A 21,669-nucleotide genomic window follows, 5' to 3' on the forward strand; every position below is an offset into this window, starting at 1 on the left:
ATATTTAGGGTTATTGCCAGACTCAAAATGCCAAATTGTTAACGGGCAGCCATATTTTCTAACACACATTTATCGAGCGGGTCTTTCAACAGTTCATATTAATGTAACTTGAATTTTACTTAATACGATTTCTTTTGTCCCCATTATACCATCTCTTTGAAATCAAAGTTCCTGCAGGTGAGCTAAAATATTTAATCACTCATTGTTGTTTTCCAGGTCTGGGCTCCATGTGAGAATATGAACCCCGTGTACTGACCTCTTAAACATAATACAGTTTTGTTATGCTTCCAACTAAACATTGTCACATGACACTATGCAACCACACTGATAGAAATCATGCCAGGCAAGCTTGGTTACTATGGTTACTCAAAGCTCTGGATTCATATTGGTAGAAAACACCAAAGAAATTGCATTTAGCTCACATAGGACCCAAAAAACATAAAAAAAATAAGAGTCAGACAGTGGAGCAAATACTGTTAAATAGATGATTTCTTTAATAAAAGACATTAGAGCGTGACATTCAGTTATAAACTCAAATGATATTGCTTCAGTAGCATACAGTACAGAGCTTAACTGGACCAGTGTGAATTATAATCTGACACCAGCATGTCACCAAACAACCCACTCATCCGGAGAACACATGGGTCTTCTGTCTTCAGCTTGTTGGTCTACATTCAAACCACTTCAGAACAGTTAAAGTAAACTATGTACACACAATCCACCCTCCACGGTGAGCACAGATGGATGAACTACACAAGCACTAGCTAATAGGCATGAACAGTGAAACTACAGAGATGAGAGGAAAGGGGATGTGTGTACAGGACATGCGACAGGAAGGGAGTAAGCCAGGTTTGGGCAGGCTGAGGAGTGCTTTGATAGGAGAGCCAGAGATGTTGGGCCATGCAGAAAAGGGCATCTTATAACAGCCCCATAATTTGTGCATCCTTATTCGTATCCACTGCTATCTTAGAGCAGGATTTAGATTTAAGCTTAAATCAAACTTTGAATTTACTGCAGTAGGCTTCACTCACTTAGGCCCAAAGCAGTTCTGGGAGCCTGAAGCTACATCTAATATAAAGAGATTATATTCTAGAGAGGTATGCTGTGGGGTGGGATGGTGTAATTAGTAGTAATAAATGAGGCGATGAAATAGATATTTGTAATATCTATGGGCACAGAGAGCGAGAGGAATTTGTGCATGTGTGTGTGCCCAGAGGTCTGTGTGGGGAGGTGAGGGATCAGTGTCTACTTGGACAGCTTGATGGGTGGGGGCACCTTGATGTCCTGTCCTCTCTCCAGTCTCTTCTCACACTCAATTAGGTAGTTGACGCCATCAACCACTGTCTGCACCAGCTGGACCTGAGAGGATGAACATGCCACATTTTAGTAATAAAAGTGAACAGGAAAGTGCACAGAACATAAAAAGTAGACACTATTTTTGCAATAAGGAAGAGTAATTTTATCAAGGTCAAAGCCAAGTGACATTTGTGTTTGGTAAGCCACACAAGACAGAAATTATTAACATGACCAGAAAACATTTGTATCTTAAAGCAAATAAAATAGTGAAAGCCTAATACAGGGTACTTCTAACAGCTTTTTCTTTGAATGCTGTCAGAGGCTGAAGATACAAAACAGTCTGCAGCTATAAACAAACCCTTCACAACCAAAATGCCACCTACCAAATAAGGATGAGCAGATATAAATACAAGCAGCCTGTACTCTTGTTGATTCTGTCTTATGGCTCAGTTAAGACGCAGAATGTGTGCCTCCTCTAGTGCTAAGTACAGCCCACCTCAAAAACAGGCACTTCTCAAATCTTCACAGGGGCTGATGTATAACACACAACCCAGAAATATCTATATATTTTCACAGCAGGACGATGCAACAGTGGTTAGAACGGTCACCTCGCATCAAGAAGGACCTGGGTTTGAATCCTATGTCTGTGTTGCTTCTCTCTAGGTATTCAGGCTTCTTCCCATAGTCCAAAGACATTAGGTTAGTATGTGGTTCCAAAGTGGCTGTGAGCATGAATTTGTTTGTCTCTGTGTTCTCACCCTATGCAGCTGGGATAGCTTCAGCCTGTCCTGATAGATAGTTTCTATTCTGTTGTGTCACACAGCAGTGTCCTCACAGTGGTGTCATGTCTGTGTCAAATTACAACCTGCTGAGGGCCTAAAAACTAACAAGAAACTTTCAAGTACCCGCAGAACTGTTTGTTTGTTTTTTTTAATTAAAATGAGGATTACTAAATATTTATTTTATTTAGTATTTCTAAATTCTGTATTTTATATCATATTAATTCAACAACAACAATACTTAGACACATCTATGGTATCAGTTTCAAAATCGTACGTCGCCTTGGTCTCATGTTATCTCATTCATAAGCTTTTCTGAAAACCTGACCTTTGACCTTGTCCAAGGCTCAGTCGAAGCACCCGTGGTATGAACTTCAAACTCCTATGTGGCCTTGTTTTTGTGTTATCACACTAATGAACTTGCGTCTAATTCTCCGTCAGCCTTTTATGACTGAGGGGTAAAAAGCATCGAGTTAATTTTACTTCCTCAGACTTCTGCACAGGTTTGTGATTTTAATGTTTATTTTATTTGCATTATAAGGTGACCTTGAGTGTTTTAAAAGGCACCAACATATCAGACTGAAATCTGTATTTGTTAACATGGGCTTAAAGAGGAACACCTCCTTGTAGTCCTCCTGCACTTTTCCCCAGCTGCTCACAATTCTCTCATTCCTCCATCCTTATTCAGATTTTCTCTTTCCTTAACTCACTGACTCCACCCTTGGAGGTCAGCTTCCAAGCCTTTCAATAATCAGACAATATTTTAAAGAAAGAAAATTAGATGAGTGATTCTTAATCTGTACCAAACTGAAGGCTAATTTGTACACTGCACTTCACCCAGAAACAACAAAGAGCCCCCGCCTCCTCTGATGTCATCAGAATAAAACACACAACCATGCACTCACCACAATAGAGAGCTCCTCTATTGTACTGTACCCATGTGACGCTGAGGCCAAGGACATAACGGAGACAGATTACATGTACAGGCCAAACAAGAAGCTTCTCTTATGCTTTTGCAGTTGTGAAAAATAGCTCCAGCTATACTTACTTGGAGTACTAACTGTACTCCAAATAATCCGACTCACCAAATATTTGTTTAGCAACAGTTTACATTGTGCTCATATTTTCTAGGTAACACGGTTAAGATGGTTAGCTTTTTTTTAGCCTCACTGAGAAAGCATTGTCTTTGCTTATCCCGGGATAATTTATCGAGGTATTTGTGGTTAATGAACAACACCTGGAAAAACGGCTTGACAGGTAATATCTGCGGTGTACTTAAAGGTTAGGGACGTAGCCACACACTTCATTTACCCTACCTCAGACTGTCCCAGGCGGTCTAGGTTGGAGATGTCAAATACACCACCCACAGCTGCAGTATCCACACCGCCTGTCCCTCGCTTCTGCAGACGCAGGTTGTCCAGGATCTTACTGAAGCGAGGATCCTGGGATGAAGCAGAAAGGTGTTATTTCACGCCGTTTCAAATCACCAACCACAATATTATTAAGGGTGAATTAATCTAAAGATTCCTTTTGTAGACTTGAGAAAAGAATTGATGATGTTCACAAAGCAGACGATGGATATCCAAAGTTATCAAAGGTGTTTTAAAGTGTCAAGAAGAGTGAAGTATTATCAACAAATTCACAGAGAGCAACACAGCGCAGAACAAGCCTTGCAGAGGTAGGAAGTGAAAGATTTCAAAGACTCTGGAAAGAAGAACAAGAGAGATGTGTCTAAAAACCCCAGAAAAACTCCCAAGACATGAATGAATGACTTAGCCAAGTCAGGAACTGTAGTCTCAAAGAAGACAATCGCTAGAACCATGCACAGGAAACTTAATTCTGGAGAAGAGAACGCCATCCCCACAGTGAAACACACAGATGGGAGTATTATGCTGTGGGAAGTGGGAATCTTGTCAAGGTGGAAGGAAACATGAAGAAAGAAGATTTTGCAAGAAAACTTCAAGTAGTAATTGCTTGTGGATCGTTGCGTTGTCTTCCAACTTGACAACGACCCAAAACATGTCGCTCCTGCTGAAGAACTACCTCCAGAAGACCAAAGTGAAGGGTATTGACTGGCTTGCTCAAAGCCCTGACTTTATTCCCATTAAAAATCTGTAATGAACTGAAGACCAAGATCGGTGGAAGAAGACCATCAAATCTAGAGGAGCTTGAGAGATTCATCAAAGAACAGTTGTTTGGGATTGCTCAGGAGACATGTGAGACTTGTGGAAAACTACAACAAAAAGTGGAGGCTGTTATTGAGCAAAAAAAGGTACACATCAGACAACGAGTTAATAATTTTTGATAGTTTTTGTTTTTTGTGAACAAAATGAATAATGTAACATAATGAAGATGTGCTAAAATGTCCTGAGTCTGTTTAACGGCACTCGGGAAATCCTTGCTAGCTTAATTTTAAAAAGCCACACACAGTGCAAATCTTGTGCTTTAAATGTGACCCCAAAACCCAATAAAACACATGTATGGAAACAAACGTATGGAGTTTCTTTACAAACATTAAACTCACCTTGCTCAGCAGGGGCAGCTTGACGTGGACACCGGCCCTCAGTCCTGTGCCCAGGTTTGAGGGGCAGGTAAGGACGTAACCAAGCCTCTCGTTCCACATAAATTCCCAGCCTCTCTCCTGGATCAGACGCTCCACCTAACAGAGGAATATGGAGTCAAACAAGACAGTGAGTGTGTTTCACTCCCAGACTGCAATAACTGCCACACCTTTGAGTTTTCATATTTTGTGGCTGACAAGAAAAGAATAGCGAGTTGCTCAACTTCTATAACTGTTCAATGAACTCTGGTGGGAGTGGAATGACAGATAACCCAGTGCTAATGTAGAGCCAAGGACTGCTGTTCAGGGCCCTCACACATTTAGTACATAAAAGCCCCAGATGTTGTATTGCTTGTCTTTAGTGCTTTCTCAAAAGGGGAATTTGGCCTGCTTTTGGATAAACAGTTTATCCCAAAAAGTTGATTGTATTCATCTGGACATGGTGTTTTCAGTGGGGGAAACGTTTTGTTTCAGCTCGCTGTCTGACTTCTTCAGTCTCAGCTGACTGCAGGTTTCTCCAACCTTATAAAAAGTACCTCTGCAGACTGACTGAAACTAGCACCACTGGCAAACAACATGCTGTGAGATCAGTTTCTTGATGATTAATATGGAAATTGTCATGACCATTGATCAACAACCACTGATCAATGGCCATGAGTACCATTCACAGAGTTGAGGAATGGCTGGAATCACAGCATTGTAAGATGGTGAAATAAGTACCCTTAGGCCCCCCTGCTTCATTCAGAGATGGTCGTTCCCTTTTCACGTAAATCTCCCCACTCAGTGTTCCTCCCTGTTCAGGATGTGTAAACCCTCATTATGGGAACATATACTTCCTGGACAGGATGACATGTACATCCTCTTTCCTTACCTGGGCGAATGAGTATGCATCAGGACATAAACAGTTTATGTTTGCCCAACCATTTTTGGGCATCTGTCAACATGTGAAGTCAAAGTCTAGTGTAAGCAGTTTTTTCCATTCTGTAAGCATTCTCTACAGTGATGCTTTTAGACTGTATTAATTATCTTGCCAGGTTTATTAAATCCATAAAGCCATCAAACTGCAGCAGACCCACAGTTTACCATTATCAAATTTAATATCCAATACTTTTATTAAATCACACACAGCCAACATCGTGCAGTGTATCAGATTTGCTGGCAGTAATTTCTTATGGTCCAGGATCACATTTGCACAGAGATCACAACGGAGAAAAACACCATGCCTGCTCAACTCCCCAAATTCTCTATTTAGTTCTTTTCTCCTTAAGCTGTTTCAAATTATCCCCTTGCATACACAAACACAGTCTTACCTCCTTCAGGCCTCTGCAGAACCTCTCAAAGACTCTCTTCATGTTTCCTCCCTTCTCCATAGAGATGACTCTTGTGTGATCCTCCTCATTGACCCAAATCAGGAATGTCTTCTCAATGTTGTGCCTGCGCATAGATTAAGGACATAGATTATACAGTATTCATGTTTGTGGTTGATGGTTGCCCAGTTTCTGTAATTGCACTAGCATATAAAACAGAAGTGGACAGACTATAGACAGTAAAAAAAAACAAAAACCCCAAATGGTTATGGGCTGGAAAATAAAGCCGATCCAGAGGTGCCTTAACCCTGCATTCTACCTGAAGGCCTCCAAACTATGATAGCTATGGTTGTAAAGAAGACCTTTGGTCCTATAGACATTTATAGGAAAACAGCCTTCAGTCTTGACCTCTTTAAACACTTTCCTGACGAGTTTATGGCCTCATTCACTCTTAATCAGACGGAATAAAATATTGAGTCTATTTTATAAAGTTTGAACATGCTATGTTTCAAATTGGAGAATTATCTGACCATTATTACGATTATCTAATTATCTGAACCCTCACCCCTAAGTCTTTTACTACCGCTTTGTCAAGGTTTCAATGAAACACTAAAGAAAGCAGACATGTTATTAAACAGATAAAAGAAAGTAAAGTCTACCTGATAAAGAGTCAAGCCTGTCAGTGATACAAACAAGTGTTTATTCACATTAATATTTATACTTCTGAAGATATAACCACGACTGCACAGATGCATGTTCCTATTCCAGACTGAAGACTGTCTAAAGCTATTACAAAGTGCACACTGATTGTACTCCGGAGAATATATATTCTATATACTAATGTTCAGTACCAACTATACATGACCTACTGTACACGTCACTTCAAGAAAAGACTCCCTCATAGAAAGGCTCACACAGTATGAGTCATTAGAAGTGCCAACTTTTCATGCATAATGTTATAAAATTTTAAGTCAACGCATAAGACTACTGTGAGGTAGTCTTTTCTCTGTGCTTATTACCTTAATGGTGGCAGACATTTAAAAAGGGTAGGGAGAGAGAGAAGGAGAATACAGTGATGCAATAAAAAGGAAGAAAAAGAACACGGAACAGAAGCAAAAAAGGATTAAAAAATAAGCAAAACGATTCACAGCAGAGCTGAACATAAGGTTAGTGAAAAAAAGAAAAGATCAGAGAGCCAGAAAAAGAGAAAGCTGAGCTCCTGAAAGAAGAGATGATGAAGGAATGACGTGAAGGTGAATTATTAAGGAGAGCTGAGGACAGGTTGGCTGATACGGCTGGCAGAGGGAGAGAGGAGGGAGGCTGGTGATTGATTTTGGCTGGCTGACACGTTGCACTGGGTTATTCCTGAGTACATGCTGAAACTCAGTGCTGAGGGAGCATTTTCCGCATTGCTAATACACCTCTACCAAGGATCAGTGACGGAGAAACGCCAAAAACAAAGACAAAAAAAGGCCCTTCTTTATTTAGAAAACTGTTAAATATGAAAACTAATCATTAAGGACTAAAAGAGTGGCCTCACTTGGGAGAAACACGTTACATAACTGTTTGTATGACCCACTTCCAGTTTGTAGCAGTAAAGAAAAACGTTAATTAAATATCATAGTGGGTCACCTCCAAACACTGCATCACTGTCATCCCTCAGAAAAGAAGAAAATGTTATTCTTAAATATAAATACAAGATTAGTCAACCATCAGCAGCGCCTTGTGTAAATCCAGTACACAGCAATGATCTAAATCAGGGGTAAAAAACATAAGGACCACAGGCCAGAATCGCAGCGGCAAAGACGCCGTCCGGCCCACTAGACCCCCCTAGATAATGTGAAATAGGGCAATCTTTTTTGAAACAACTGTATTTCAATACATTCTGCAGCTTTTCTGCCTGATAAAGTCCAATCATACTACACCAAAGTAATTAAAGATCAGACAAAAAAGATCAAATGGCAGAAAAATTCTGTTCTGTGTATCTCCTATACAAATTTCTGTTTTTTACAGTGGATGCACAGAGGGGAAAAAAGGGTATTCTCTGTGAATTAACAAAAACTTTGTTTTGTAATTAGACGGCATTCTGTGCAATGAGATAATAAAACTTTCACTATTGTTTAACACATTTACTTTTTATTTCAGTTTAAGCCCATAGAGTCCCGCTGGCAGATGTTTTTCATTTACTACAGCAGCATTTCTTTATCATGTAGAAAAAGTGAGATATACTGTTGTTGCACTTCTTTTTTGGTATATTATGATAGCTCAGAGATTAAATGTGTAGTTAAACGTCTTTATTCTGACAGAAAGGGGAGTTTCACTGTTCTGGTCCACCTCAGGTCAAAGTGGGACATGTTATTTGGCCTATAATATAAAACAGGTTTGACCTCTCTGACCTACATGAACCTTTACCAAGGTATTTAGGATCTCTTTATTTCTGGAATTAACAGATGAAGAAGTTTTGTTTACCAGCCTTATCCACTTACCAAATACCACGGGCATCTGGCCAGTCACGAGCCATCCCTGCACACGTGAGGAGGGGGGACACCGGCTTGTCAAACAAGAAGTGGTCCTGTTGGAAATACAGAAAAAAAGGATGATTTATACTCAGCTAAGTCCAGAGTGTTTGTTGGTAAAGAAAACAAAATGGGATCAAGAAATTAGAACTAATTACAAATATAAACAACATCAGAACATTAGAAATAATATCTTCAATCAACTCAATAACCTTAACCCAACATTCAATCAAGAGTTCTTGCTGCTATTTCCATCACTAAAATGCATGCTGGGAGCCATTAACAATGAGGTAGACCTGAGAATTCAATACTCTGATCTTTTCTCATTGTGAGGAGAAAAATGCTGTGTCAACCACAACACGCCCACTCCTGCTTATATGTGATAAAATTCTCTTTATTTTTTCTTCTTGTAGGTCACATAGTGGAATTGTAATCACATCAACAGCAGGCTAAACATAACAAAGAAACATTAAGCTGATGGCCCAGAGTTTTCTGGTTAAGTGTGCTAAAAAATTCCAGCTTATAAATATGTGATCAACTGACGGATCGTTTCTTTCAGGCTAACTATATGAAGTACAAAAATGAGAGAATGCATCCTCTGCCAAGGCCAAGTATCAGTTTTGCAATTTTAGTCTGGATTTGCACCAAAATGAAATGGGTTATTCTTTTGCTTCGTCTTTCTGCCAAGTTTGATGCAATTCTATTGGTAAGTACACTTGCTAAAAGACAAGCAAACAGACAATGGCACTGAAAATATATCTTTCCTTATAGAACACCTGTAAAATGTAGTAAATAAAATATAATGCTTTAGTATAACTTTGGTTTCCAATGTGAAATTGTATACATTAACTTACAGGATGTTTTTTCTAAGACAAATATACAAATAATTAAATGAGAGCAGAGGTAGCTAAAACTTGACTTTTTCCAAATGCAAATTCCAAATGAGTCAACAGCACGACGTCATCACTCACATCAATGAGCTGTTGCTGCTCCTTTTCTGTCATTTGGGTGAGACTGTAGTACTTCCCTGTTAGGTCACCCTTCAGGCCAGACAGGGCATCCACCACCACTCTCTCCACCTCCCTGCGCTCTGCCCTGGTGCAGGCGGGTGGCAGGCTCAGGCCGCGGATGCTGCGGCCTGTCCTCACCCTGGACGACAACACATATCGCTCATCGAAATGACCTGACTGGATCTGAAACAAAGATGGGGGAGGTTTAAGGCTACCTGTGCAGGTAAATCAGATCATATAATGTATTTTTTTTTAAAAACAGTGAAAGAAATAAGAGGTGAGGAGGAGGAAGAATTTTATACTTCTCTAGACTGGTTATTGTAGTATATAAAGAGAGCTAGAAATCTAACTAGGCACTTTGCCTTCACAATTTAAACGTACATATTTAGAGTAAAATGAGTAGTTCTTAATTTTTTGATGCTTTTTGCAAATTTTGCTTTCAAATACCCAGCCCACGGAGTAAAATACTACTTCAGGCACTGTCAGTGTTAGTAATACCTTGCTAGAATCCAGATCAGTGGGGTGCTTCATGACGCGGGGGTCATAGCCATTGTGCCTTTCCTTGATCACAGGGTCCAAAAGGTCTGCAAATACCTAAACCAGAAAAAGGAATAAAGAATACTCAGACATTGCATGTATAAGGTTTACTAATGAGTTCATTTTAAAAGTCTATTTTTTCCACCTTTAAATATTTATTATTGCTCATTTAAAATAAGCAACAATGAAAAGGAATAATTAAAAAAGATTTTTCTTATGCCTGGTCTGGAGTGATTGATAAGCCAAGTAGAGCGAACAATTAGGGTCATTTATTAGTGAAATTGAGTCACATGAATTATTGAGTTGATAAAGTTAAAGTAATATAATCATTGTTATTTTGTTGTCATTTGTTGATAAAGCAGGTAATACATTTTCCAAAATGCATGTTGCAGTTGATTAGCTTGTTCGAATCAGTTTATGTTCACTAGCATTAATTACCATAAAACAAGCTCTAAACAGTAACTTAAGCACATTTTTACAGCACCTGATATGCCTTTAAGTCTGATCGGCCCATTTACAGCACAGTCAGTAAAATATTTGAATTGCTGCGTTATTTCTGACCATTTGATAAAGAAAAATATACAATACACTTGGATACCTAACATCACTCAACTAACTAGTGGAAGAGGGGATTTCCTCTATGAGAATAAATCTAATCGGTACTTCAGTAGTGAGGCATGGTAGAGGCAGCATCACCCTTTGAAGGTGAGAGCGGGGAGAGAACTCAGAGAAGATGCTAGGAGGAATGGAACCAAATGCACAGAAGCTTTTAAAGAAAATCTAATCCAGAGTGCAAGCAACCTGAGACCAACAATGGATCAATTTTCACAACAACAGCCAAGAGAATGCTGGATTGGTTTCAAGACAAGTCTCTGACTGTCCTTGAGAGACCCAGCCTAAACTCAGACTTTAACCCCCCCAATTTTTGAAGAGACCCAACGGTGGCTCAAAGCTGATGACAAGGCTTAAAAAGATCTAGAAGGAAAAACTGGACACACTGCACATGTGCATGTGTGAAAGGTTGTTACACTTAAAACTATATCTGCCGTAAATGGGGAGAAAAGATGATTTCAGAGACTTTGAACATTGGTGCAATACGGGCTGAGTATTTCCGGAACTACTAGGATGTTCCCCCCAACCATCGCTACGGTTTTTAGAGAATGGCGTGAAAAAAGAAAATATCCAGTGAACAGCAGTTCTCTGAGTGAAAGTACTTTGTTGATGTTGGTAATGATGAGGATAATGGCCAGACTGCCTTGACCTGGTAGTAAGGCAACAGTAACTCAAATAACCACTCTTTAAAAGCAGATGAGCATCTCTCAACACGTCCAACCTTTGGTAAATGGCCTGTATTTGTATAGCGCTTTACTTAGTCCCTATGGACCCCAAAGCGCTTTACAAGTTCAGTCATCCACCCATTCACACACTGGTAATGGTAAGCTACATTGGGGCGCCACCGGGCTCTCTGACCACCACCAGTAGGCAACGGGTGAAGTGTCTTGCCCAAGGACCGAGACCGAGACTGTCGGAGCCGGGGCTCGAACCGATTCCGTCTTCCGATTACAAGACGAACTGCCAACTCTTGAGCCACGATCACACCTTTGAAGCAGATGGGCCGCAGCAGCACAAGACCAACCCAGGTGCTACTTCTTTCAGATAAGAAAAGGAAATTGAGGCTATGATTCACACAGGCTCACCAAACTGGAGATATTTTCTTTGACACACTTTGAGCCCCTGAGTACCAACTGATGATCATTTAAACACCACAGGCTACTTGAGTATTAATGGTGACCACGTTCATCTCTTTATGATCCATCTTATGATGGATCATTTCAGGTGGATAACATGCTACATCACAAACCGCAGATCATTTCGAACCTGAACTCAAATGGCCTCCACAGTTACCAGATCCCAATCCTATCAGTCTCTTAAGTCCGAAGTCATGAACCATTTCCGGGTCCAAACTGTCTAAACTCTCTTACCGTTAATAAAATGATTAGTGTGCTCCCAGGTGTTACAAGAAAGTTTAACATCCAACCATCCATGAAAAATAGAATTTCTGAAGTTCAACCGAGTTAGAAGGTAGCAAGATGTTAGATCACTGGTTTCCATCTAAACATTATACACCATGTTCTGAATGAGGAATTTTGGAAAAACTAAAACAAACAGCTCTGCTATCACTTCACATTAAATGAAGATAGAAAACTAGCAAATAGTTAGCTGATGGGCTGTAGTTCCATTGTAAGGTTTTAAACTGCAGCAGATGAATAGTACTACAGTGAGGTCAACAAGTATTTGTTCACAAATAAATTGTTCAAAAATCATATAATGTGATTTCCGGATTGTTCTTTTTAGATTCTGTCTCTCACAGTCTCTCTGTCTCTATGCTGAAAATTGTAGACCAAGACTGAGTAAGAGAACTTGCAAAATGACAGGGTGATCAAATACTTATTGACCTCACTGTAATAAAAACCCACAGAGCCCAACAGTGATCTCTCATTATTTTTAGGGGTTTGTTAAGATTAAACAGAACAAGATACAAAGCCCTGCAACATGTTAACGATACAACAGTATCAGTAGGAGTTTGGACCTGGAAGCAGGGTTTACACGTCATCACTTAATAACCAGAAAGAGCACTTGTGCGGTCTGATGAAATGGGAGTTGCACAATATGGATGCGTAGCAACAAATCTACGCGATCGTGGCTCAAGAGTTGGGTGTTCGTCTTGTAATCGGAAGGTTGCCGGTTCGAGCCCCGGCTCGGACAGTCTCGGTCGTTGTGTCCTTGGGCAAGACACTTCACCTACCGCCTACTGGTGATGGCCAGAGGGGCCGATGGCGCAATATGGCAGCCTCGCTTCTGTCAGTCTGCCCCAGGGCAGCTGTGGCTACAACTGTAGCTGCCTCCACCAGTGTATGAATGTGAGAGTGAATGAATAGTGGAATTGTAAAGCGCTTTGAGGGGTCCCGAAAAGCGCTATATAAATGCAATCCATTATTATTATTATCTACTGCAACTCTGTGATCCCATCATATCAATATGGACCAAGCTTTGAGAAATGTTTTCAGCACCTTGTTTAATCTGTGAACTAAGACTAAGAATTCTGAAGGCAAAAAGGGATCCAACACAGTACTAGGAAGGTGTGGATATTTTTGCAGTGCAATCTTCTAGCCAACATTTTATGACTGAAAAAAGTGGAAGGGTCTGAAATATCCTAAAAAGACTCTGTCTCTGAACATTGAGTAACTACTTTACCAGAAGTCACTGACATTCTGTTGTGTTACAGTAACGCCATACCCTGAAGTGTTCAAAAGAAACTCCCACACATGTCAAAAGCTGGGAGTATATGATACATTGCAAAGGTATGTATTCATATTGTTTAAGGAAAATGCTTACACAATCACAAGTAACAGAAATGTCTAATGGTTGACCTGCAACCTTCAGCATTACAGATTAAACACTCATTATTCTCCTGATCCATAGTTAATATCACATTCAAAGACACACACACTGCTGTCAGCAGTTCCAAGATATTTCTGTAGCTTCTAAATGAAGTAGCCAATTAAAATTAAAATGTACTGAAGTATCCTCATTTTAGATATTGAGACATCCCAAAAGACATGTCCCAGCTAAAAACCCTGCCTCAGTGACACTGTAATACTCTGTGTATGCATGTGTGAATGTCACAAAACATACTTGATAATGAGGGTGGGAACACTAACAGGGTAGTGAAGACCCGAGGACATACGTCCCGATGACAGCTGCATATGCAAGTACATAATAATGAGTCTTCTTCCGCATAAGGAAGGATTCTCTGTTACCTTGTGATTCTTTCTAAAACCTATTAGACCCAAAACCCTGTTTTTGTATGCAGAAGGAAGCCTGTATGTCGAAAAGTTACTATGACGTCTGACCTCATAAGACTCCTCGTCCCCTGCCACCATGCCAACGGTCTTGATGAAGGGGTGCCCAGGGTTGTCCACGCCCGTCTGGATGGCCTCGTCCAGTGTGAAACCATTGGGAGTGGCCCTATCACACAGCTTAGCATAGATTGCAGGTGTGAGGTTACTGGCCATGCAGTTGTTGTGTTTGCGCAGGTCTGGGAACTCCGCACTGCACAAACACAAATGAAAGATTATATGTGAATGTGCTGCTATTGGAGAGAGAGAAAAATTACAGGAGTGTAGGCGATGGTTTACTTTTTGCCCTTGGAGCAGGGGCACAATGAGTGACTCACTCAAGGAACTGTTTTTCATTGCACGTACGCAAGTGACTGGTGTGTCAACCTGTGACTTTCTGCTAATACAACACCCTGCCGGCTAACAAAACACCACTAATGTAAGACACAGAAGGACACGAGCATTGTACTATAAAACATGGCACAGCGGCACCATTAATGTGCATTCTTTGGTTAATGTTCAACTATTCATGAGATGGTAAAAGTGCCATTTATTTCATGATGATAGAGGATGCAGAATTAGATTAGACACTACAAGCTTTTCAAATGAACATTTAGGCTTTCACAGACGCTAATGGGAAAAAAAGAAAATGCTGTGAAAGACCAGCAAAAATTAATACTTGTTGCCAAGAAGTCTGAAAGATTAGCACTGCCGTAGAAGCACAAATTAACGTGTGTGTTTTTGTTACACTTTGTCTCAAAGCATAGGGCTAAGACATCAAAAATAAAAAACGTTCACAAACTCATCTTTATCATAGACAATCAATCCTTTAGACTTTCCAGCAAATTCAACTTTATGTTCCAGAATTGTTTTGTGTATGTGTATATATTTTTTATGGCATAGCGCAAAAATGAAACAGGCAAATGTTTTCTAAATTTATTGTTAAACCATCTTTTACATCATTTTTATTGGACAAAAACCAGGTTCCGTAATAGTAGTCTGTGTCTGTGGAGTAAATGTGTAACTGTATGTTCAGAACCATTTACTAGAAAAATTATTTGTCGATCAAATGTCCTTGGATTAAAAAACAAAGACAAGCATGTTTTCTTTATTGCAATAATCTGACAGATATTTATTCCTCTGTAAGGGATGATCTGGCTAGAGCCCTATTGTATGTGGAAGCAATGCCAACATCTGTCTACAGTTTTTGCCAACACACCACGACCACCTACTGCACCATTACTGCAAGGTTTCAACCATAATCACTAGCTACTTCTAATTTGAAAACTTTGGGACCATCACTTAAAAAGGATTATGATTTTTACTTTTAAAAAATGGGTCGAAATATTAGTAAATGATATAGTCCAGGTGATTTTCCACATTCTATTTAAATATAATTAAATATTCCCATTTCATGCGGGCCACCCCACTGAACCAATCTTGTTAACGCCCCTGCTGCAGGAGCTCTTTAGGTGTGACCACTTGTATAACAGTGGGCAGGGTTTTATATCAGAATACCAGTAATCATTTACTAACCTATATATGGTGTATGTGGTGCATTTTTAATGCATGCAGGCGTGCACTGGGACACGTACGCACCCCGCCTCGGCCTCTCCGAGTCTTTTGATCCCGCCAGTATCCATGTATAACAATGGGTGCATGCATGAAACCTATATTTATGGCGCTAAACCATCTGCTCTGCAGGCTGGTGCAAGGAGCACAATTATAGCTGAAGGAAGCAGAGATTTGAGACATAAGGTTGCATACGTGCGATGGTTATGAGCGATATTAAATCTAATTTTACTTCACGTAAAAAGCATCACTGAACCAAGTATTTTTGCAAGGACGTTAGGATTGTGCGTGATCCCTATATGCTGCCTCTTGCACGATTAATTTTAATTATGTTGATGCAAACAATGATATTAATAACATATTAATATTTCACAAAAAACTAAAAAATAATATAAAACATAGCATTCGCGCTGCTTTACTAATAACTAATAATCTGTGCATTACATCACAAAATATGTGATAAAGTTATGCTAAATGCTTCTAAAAATAATGGCTACATTTGTGTGTAGTTGTTGTAGTATTGAAAAAAAAAACGTTACCTCGCTGGGTACCTCCTGCGAACAGGCACTCCGGCGCTAACATGTTCCCGGTGGAGGAGAAATCCAGCCGTTACCGAGCCTCCCACCAAAGTCAGGATCCCGATGTGTCGTTTGGAGGAAAGGATTCTCGAGAAACTGCTTGCCATTTTTTATCCTCCTTGTATTTGTGTTTTGAAAAAAATGAGAAAGGTCTTTTTTTTCACGGCCACGGGGAAGGAGGGTCAGGTGGACGGGAGTGTCGGTAAAGAAGTGCCCGTGATGGAATGGAAAGGAGTACGATTGAGAAGCAGCGACGTCAAGATGGAGGAATACACGGCGAGAACGGAAATTCAGCTGCATCTTCAAAATAAAAGCACAAGATTAAAACGCCTAATGTTCCTCCTGCAAATGAGGACACACAACCTTCACCCCCAAATGTGACTTTATCATTTTTTCACAGTATATTTAATTTACTCTAGCCTAATTTACTCTAATTTTTATCAAATGTATAGTAATTATACTTTTTTTTTCAAGGAGCAACGATGATGATTTCAGTTTACTGCTTTTTATATTTTACTCTGGCAGTCATTTCAGCTGTATACCTTAATAATGAACCACATGCAATATCAAAGTCAATCTGAATGCCTCTGGTTGTACACTGTTACTAGTCACTCTTGTGAAAGAGTTCAATTAGAAACAAACAGTGCCTATGAAATATATTACTCCCAACTAGATTTGTTTTAGTGTTTTACAAAAGTCAAATACAGTATATCGCACTACACTCAGTCAAATGCATTCAAATTATTTTGTGAAAACCTTTCAAATATAACTGAAATCAGGATGTCATAAGAAATGTGATTACAACCGACTGTGTGCTGTGCAGACAGCAGCTATTTAACGACCAATTATTTTATTTAACGACCAAATCCAACACAGTGATGAAGGAAGCATCAGCAGGTAAAATTATAGCGAACCTCAAGTCACAGTGCACGCCAAATCAGAATTTGGACGGTATTTTTGCCTCGTCTTGTGCAGTTTAATTGCAGCTATGGGCCTGACAGATAATGCAGATGTACAACTAAAACACCGTGCATGCATTTATTCCCATGTCATTTTTACTTGCATACCCAAATGTCGCGAGAGAAAAAAAAACAAAACAAGCTCTCCATAAGGGCGGAATCTGCTCTGTGCAGGAAGTCACACACGCTTATATGGGCTAACTTGACCGTGTTGGAGCGGTGCGTGGTGTGAATACTGAAGGACATCGGTGAATAGGGCTGCAGCACTGAAACGCTTCACATCACCCCAAGTACTACTCCACAACCCCCAAACACATACACACACAAACACAAGATGCGCTCCCTCCGCTCTTCATTCAACCCGGAGGACAAGAAGCAGCCAGAACGCCTTTGTCTGGAATAAGATTACAAGGTTACTCCAGCCACTCACAGTCTACCATTAAAAAACAAACAAACCAGCAAAAACCTCACTGCAACTTCCTCATGGCGATGCGTCAAGAGTGACTTACAGGGAAAATGTTCAGCTTTTCTTCACGTGGAATCTGAGATGAATTCGTCTGGTGGAAGTATGAATGGAAAAAAATGGCAACACTGACCTTAAAATCCCAGACCTCAGTTCAGTTTCCATTTCTTCACTGCTAAGCGATCTGACATAGTCACATATCTGTGTGCATACACACTATGAGCAACTTCCCACAGACATTTTATTACCAAGATCAGTCTACAGCCAACATTCTTTAGAAAAAGTGGTTAAAATAAAACTGTAACTGATGCTTAAAAAGTGCTATTGGCTGTTTTTCCCCCTTTCCCCCCATTGTCTCCTGGGTCACTTCTGAAACCAGATATGACTAAAAATGCATTGTGATCACTGATTTTCTGCAAAATGGCCCCATTTGGAGGTAGGTGCTGTTGATTTTTAGATGGTTACTCTTTCCAAACTAATCATCCAGTTTAGATGAAACGTGGATCATTCCATAAGAATGTTGCCACTAATTTCCACCACTGTACAAGTTTGTGTGCAATTTGCCATGCCTCAGCATTTTTTCCATGTTTCCTTCCCTTAACATTGGCTTGTTGACAGCCACCCTTCAACTGAGGCCATTTCTTATGAGGCTTCAACAAAAGATTAATCAACTGAAGAGCCGGGTGCATCTCTCAGGTCCTGTGCCATGTTTTTGTTGGATTTCCCTCCTATTTCTATAAGGACATGACTTTCAGATACAGTTCATCAGCTGTAGATTGTTTCGTTAAAGCCGATCACATGTTCTTTTGTGCTCCACTTGTCCAGTTACCTCGAGTTTTTTTAAAGGCACAGTGCACACTAGGCTGAGATATTCCAGGTTTTTAGCTAATAGCTCTTTGGATTTCATTGTGTTAGCACACAAATATTTTTTCTGCCTGTCAAACTGAGTAATTTGTGCTAATTTTCATATATTCAAGCAAATAAATGGGAACAAAATGTTTTGTGACCTGGTTGTTAGTGACAAAATGTCAAATGACAATCTAAATTTGGCTGTCTGGTATGTGTAGACAATACTGATTTATCCCTTGAATTAGGTGCGTTTTTATGCTTTGATGTTAAGTGGCTTAATAAAGGAGAAGAATAAGAACAGCAGCAACAATTCTTCTGAAAATAGTCAAGTACAAAGACTGGATTGATAATAAATAAAGCAGCCAATATAAAAAAAACAACAAAACTTTAAAAGGCCTTTAGAAAGCCTGGAAAACTATGGCTTAACTGCAACTGCAAGAAAGTTTAGCTCCTTGGAAGCAAAATATATACATTTTGTCTCCAAAACAAAACTGTCAACTAGTGGTATTTTTGTATATAATTTTTTTTTTTTTTTTTTTTTAGTGAGTCTTTGAATATTTGGAAATGGAAATCAGATCTGTGCCACACACTATTCATGCTACAGTCAGAAAGAGGAAGCCCGTTTTTACATTCACTCTGAGCTACTTACTCAAGATAATTCAGTAATCTCTGGATTATAGACGAAATAGTGGTCATACTGTACTGGGACCAAAGTTCACATAGCTTCCTTATGGGATCATTTATTAGTTTACAGCACCATGATGTATTTAGAACAACTCCTCCATTAGAGAGGAACAAAGCTGGCAGTACTTCTGTGTTGAATTGAACTACCTCCAGGATTAAAAAGGGGAAAAAAAATCTAATTTAAAAAACAACAACAAAAAATAAAACTACAGTGGTAGATTGATTGCATATAAGCCTATTCACCTGACATGGAGTTTACTGCTAAGACTGAAACAGAATGAAAGTAACTGAGACTTTTTACATCAACACATAAGCACACAAAATTTCACATAATTATTCGGATTAAAAAGAAAAAAAAATCTAATCCTAATCTAACATAAAAAAAAGACTACTTAAGACAAAGGTGCCTCAAGCAGTCCTTCCCTCCAAAACTGACTTTCTTCCATGGAAAGTCGACGAGGCCTGTCCCATTCACATAAAAAAAAAAAAAAAGCATGTGGCAGCAGCTGTGTGTGGGAGAGAGGGAGAAATGGGTCTTCTACAAGTAGGGGTTATATGAATGCACCAAGACACAGTGCAAAAATGTTCATGCTGCGGAGAAGTCTGGCTAGAGTACAGAGCTCAAAACAATCCACCATTCCTGGCACGAGCAGAAAGCTGCAGTTGAGTCATGGCCCCGAAAACTACATCAAAGAACGTATGTGGATGCTATGTGAAGGAATACCAACCTTTGCTCAGCTCTGCACGGCTGAGAGACACAACTACTGACTTAACATTGTGTGAGTGTAAGGAAGAGGACTCCCTTACTACAGTCATTTATATTATATTATCTGTATAGCACTTTCTTTGCAAGCTCCTTTGAATAGCACTTTAGAGCACACCTTTCACTTTATTAAAAGCACCTTATCAAGCACTTTATTTAGCATTGCAATGCAAGCATGGATTTGCACAGTAAAACATTTGCACACAAGAAGTTTAATTATTTATTGACTATTTATTGGGAATTTTAAAATCAGTTGGTAGCCTTGTTTCAGATCCTGCACAGCTGCTCCTCGTCAAGGAATGAAGGAATGTGGTGGTTGTCTGTGAGGAGAAAAGCATGGTGACTGAGATTGTGATTAAGGCTTACCAGTAAAGAAAACTAATGCAAATGTGTGGGTGTGAAATCTAGGAATAAAAGTGGTGCAAATAAGAGTTTGTAAGATATAATTACTCACCTTTCTTGCCTGTGTCCTCTTCAAGGTGTTTGGGCAAACGCTTCCCAGGGGTCCAGACACCATTTAAAGGTTCCGGGAGAGACCATTGGTAAAGAGAGAGTGGTGAATCTTTTTGTGCTTGTTTTTTTTTTTTTTTTTTTTTTATAATATTGGGTTTGGTGTAAAATTAAAGTGTGAAATGTTTATTAATATAAAAATGTGAAATATATTTATGTATTTATTTATTCTAATTGAGATATTGTATACTGTGGTGGAAGGTTGGGATTTGAGAATTTACCTGAGTGGAAGAATGGGTTAGTCTGTGACAGCTGAACATATTTAAGGCTGCCGGTTGTCGTGGGAGGGTTGATATTGTACTGTGAAGAAGCTCGACGAGTAAATTGTTGTAAGGAGAGCTGTATAGCAAATGAATACTTTTTGTTCCACTACACTTGCCTTGGTCCATCTCACTGTGTTTCCAGCCGCTAAGGGCCGCCCTGTAAACACATTGATATACACGACGCTTCACTTTCAGCATTAAAGAAAAGCCTGGTTACACGAGACATACTGTCTTGACGCAATAGGAAAAGTAAATTGTTACTTATTAACAATAAACCGCTAAGTCAGACGTGTGGCAGAGCAAGGGCCATAAAACTGAAACAGTCAAAGGGAATTCTGACCTCATTCGTTATAGTAATACTCAGAATTTTACTAGTGAAAGGGTCCAGCTTTCAAAACCACAGCCAAGACAAGAAATTGATTTTTTTTCTTTTGTAACACTCAACGTGCCAACACGGGAAATGTTTCAGGAGCAAATAAATAGTAAACCATCTGGTACACAGACCACATTTGTCCTTTCACACACGTTCATACAGCTTTGTTCCGTGCCTTAACAGCTAACACATGCACACAAATACCAATCTGTTAGATGCATCAGGGGCAGTATTTTGCACACAATTACTTTAACACTAGGACCCTGAGCCACAGCTGATCAAGCTAGTGGAGTGTACTTTCTACTTGTGGTAGCTATCTGAACTGCTACACAAACACAGGACGAAGAAGTGTGCCATTTATGGGGCTTTGCAGGAGCTAACGAAGCATTTCAATTAACAGAGGATTAAAAAAAATAAATAACATTCACACCAACATATACTCCTGAGAAGATGATTACAAAATGAAGTCAATTATATAGATTTATTAGAACATTCTTCCTTACTTTTTGTACCCCTCAGTTTTATGGTTTTAGAGCAGTGACCTTTGAAACTTAAGAGATAACACCAGGTTTGCTTTTATTTGCTGGCAGCTGATAAAATTATTTATTATGGTGACAGTCAAAGACAATGAAGCCTGCAGAGTAAAGTTCGGTAAGGTTTTAGTTTGTCTCACTGAATAGGTTGACTATATCCTGCAAATACTCAAATGATAAGAAGGTACAAGACACAAAATACATATGTAGCTTCCAAA

General features: G+C 39.5%; 1 protein-coding gene across 1 annotated transcript; it reads right to left on the minus strand.

Annotated features, from left to right (window-relative positions):
* Nucleotides 1–471: 471 nt before the first annotated feature.
* Nucleotides 472–16,321, minus strand: LOC101487023 (creatine kinase U-type, mitochondrial). Its single transcript, XM_004564523.4, has 9 exons — nt 16,016–16,321; nt 13,920–14,118; nt 9,967–10,062; nt 9,430–9,651; nt 8,429–8,514; nt 5,946–6,069; nt 4,600–4,734; nt 3,392–3,517; nt 472–1,359 (listed from the first exon to the last, which is right to left on the minus strand). The coding sequence occupies exons 1-9, from the start codon at nt 16,159–16,161 to the stop codon at nt 1,246–1,248; spliced, it is 1,248 nt and encodes a 415-aa protein (XP_004564580.1). The 5' UTR covers nt 16,162–16,321; the 3' UTR covers nt 472–1,245.
* Nucleotides 16,322–21,669: the final 5,348 nt, after the last annotated feature.

Source organism: Maylandia zebra, linkage group LG7 (assembly GCF_041146795.1).
Source record: "Maylandia zebra isolate NMK-2024a linkage group LG7, Mzebra_GT3a, whole genome shotgun sequence".
Taxonomy (NCBI): Eukaryota; Metazoa; Chordata; class Actinopteri; order Cichliformes; family Cichlidae; genus Maylandia; species Maylandia zebra.

Bases quoted from the DNA above. Each gene is read 5' to 3' on its own strand.
- LOC101487023 (XM_004564523.4), bottom strand. From the start codon at position 16,161: ATGGCAAGCAGTTTCTCGAGAATCCTTTCCTCCAAACGACACATCGGG. The intron at 14,119-16,015 runs GTAACGTTTTTT...GTGTTTGTGCAG, and splicing joins CGCAGGAGGTACCCAGCGAG to TGCGGAGTTCCCAGACCTGC. The intron at 1,360-3,391 runs GTAGGGTAAATG...TCATCCTCTCAG, and splicing joins ACCGCCTGGGACAGTCTGAG to GTCCAGCTGGTGCAGACAGT.